This window comes from Mandrillus leucophaeus, unplaced genomic scaffold (genome assembly GCF_000951045.1).
Source record: "Mandrillus leucophaeus isolate KB7577 unplaced genomic scaffold, Mleu.le_1.0 Scaffold2, whole genome shotgun sequence".
Lineage (NCBI taxonomy): Eukaryota > Metazoa > Chordata > Mammalia > Primates > Cercopithecidae > Mandrillus > Mandrillus leucophaeus.
Window position 1 is genome coordinate 8,076,594 of NW_012102031.1, and position 1,586 is coordinate 8,078,179.

Consider the following 1,586-nt stretch of genomic DNA (forward strand, 5'->3'; position numbering starts at 1 on the left):
GGAACAGGTGAGGCTGATCAGACTCACACACTTTGAGCAGCACGTCCCCACTCCCTGATCTCACTGGATTCCCAGCATCAAGGCAGTGGCTTTAGGAGCCCCCTTAAACGGATGAAGAAACCGGAGCACTAAAGTCACGTGACTTGCCCAGAAGTCTGAGTGGCAGACCCAAGTCAGACACCCAGGTCTGTCTGGCTCCAGACCCTGTTCCCCCACACTTACCCTGCCATGAGGGCCCGATGGAGGTGACAGGTCACCGAGTGCACAAACCCACAGATACCTGAACACACCGTGGCTTTATTATTAACAGATGCCAAAAGCACACTTGCCAGAACTGCGCTAGAGGCGGTCGCCCAGAGGCAGCAGGACACTACAGCTCCTTCCTCTGGGGCAGAAAGGAGGGTGCCTGGGAAGTTCGAGGACTGCGGTGGGGAGGTAGAGGTCCCAGCAACATTCTCAATGGCAGGCAGCGGCAGGAGGGGCGAGAGGCGTGGGCGAGTCCATGAGTCCAGGGAGGCGGCGCGACTCACTTGAGGCGGTAGAGAACCTTGCGCTGCATGCGATGCTGGATCTCGCCGCGCCGCAGCATGAGCTGCAGCACCTTGTGGATGGCGTGCTCCGGGTATTTCTGTGGGAGCACATGGCTGGTTGAAGGCGCGTGCTGCCCGAGAGGACCCCATCAGAGTCCAGACATCCCCAGGCTCACTGGGAACTTTGTACGCAGGCTCCTTTGAACTAAAGGGCCCACACTTCCTGAGTGCCTACTGTACAGCAGACACTGAGGCACACAGACGCTAAGCTACTTGCTCAAGGTCACAGCAATTAAGTGGCAGAGCTGTGACTTAAGTCCATCTGACTCTAGAACTGAAGCTCTAAACCTTTCTCTAAGCCTCAGTCTGCTCACCTGTAGAAAAGCCCGGTACCACCCATTACATATAACTGCCTTGAATCAAAATGAGATGATGTCAAGGAGCAGAGACCGGAAACTAGGATTGCTCCTGAGATTTTAAAGGTGACAGGTTCTCCAGAGCATCTGGAAAATCCCATCTTCTCTCTATGGGCCAACAGCACCCTCCTCAGTGAACTAGAAAGCTCACCCTCATGGCTCTGCCCCTTCCCGCTCCATGAAACGCCCACCAACGGGGAAAGGAACAGACAGGAAGGGCTGTGAGGAACTTATATGGGGTTTCACCAGAATCCAACCACCTCTCCTCTCCTCTCCCCTCCCCTTTGTGGGATAGAAAAAAATACCCCTACTCCTGCTCCTGATGATGTTCCTAGGGAAGGAATGATGGCTAGAAGAGGTCTGAGAAAGGGACAGTTGTCCATCCTACCCCTACTCAGGGCCTGTCTGCTGAGTAAGACACCAGTGCTGAGTGGGTGGGAACCAGCAGAAGCCCTGCACCCTGTGCGGGCTCACACCCCCACTCCAAGGCAGGCTCACCTGCTTGGTGAAGTCCTTGATGATGCTGTGCTCAGACACCTGGGAGCCAATGGCAAAGCGGCGCTTGAGCTGCTTCTCGATGCGGCTCAGCATCTCCTGGTCCTCCTGGCTGGTGAAGCCCTCCACCCCTGCAGGCGTTGAG

General features: G+C 55.9%; 1 protein-coding gene across 2 annotated transcripts in view; it reads right to left on the reverse strand.

Annotated features, from left to right (window-relative positions):
• Positions 1-277: 277 nt before the first annotated feature.
• Positions 278-1,586, reverse strand: part of MCM5 (minichromosome maintenance complex component 5) — a 25,318-nt gene continuing 24,009 nt past the window's right edge. For both annotated transcript variants that reach the window (XM_011978968.1, XM_011978969.1), the window contains 2 exons: positions 1,445-1,572; positions 278-628 (listed from right to left, as the gene is read on the reverse strand). In XM_011978968.1, the coding sequence (XP_011834358.1) occupies positions 527-628; positions 1,445-1,572 (230 nt within the window). In that variant the 3' untranslated portion in view covers positions 278-526. The remainder of the gene's footprint in view (positions 629-1,444; positions 1,573-1,586) is intronic.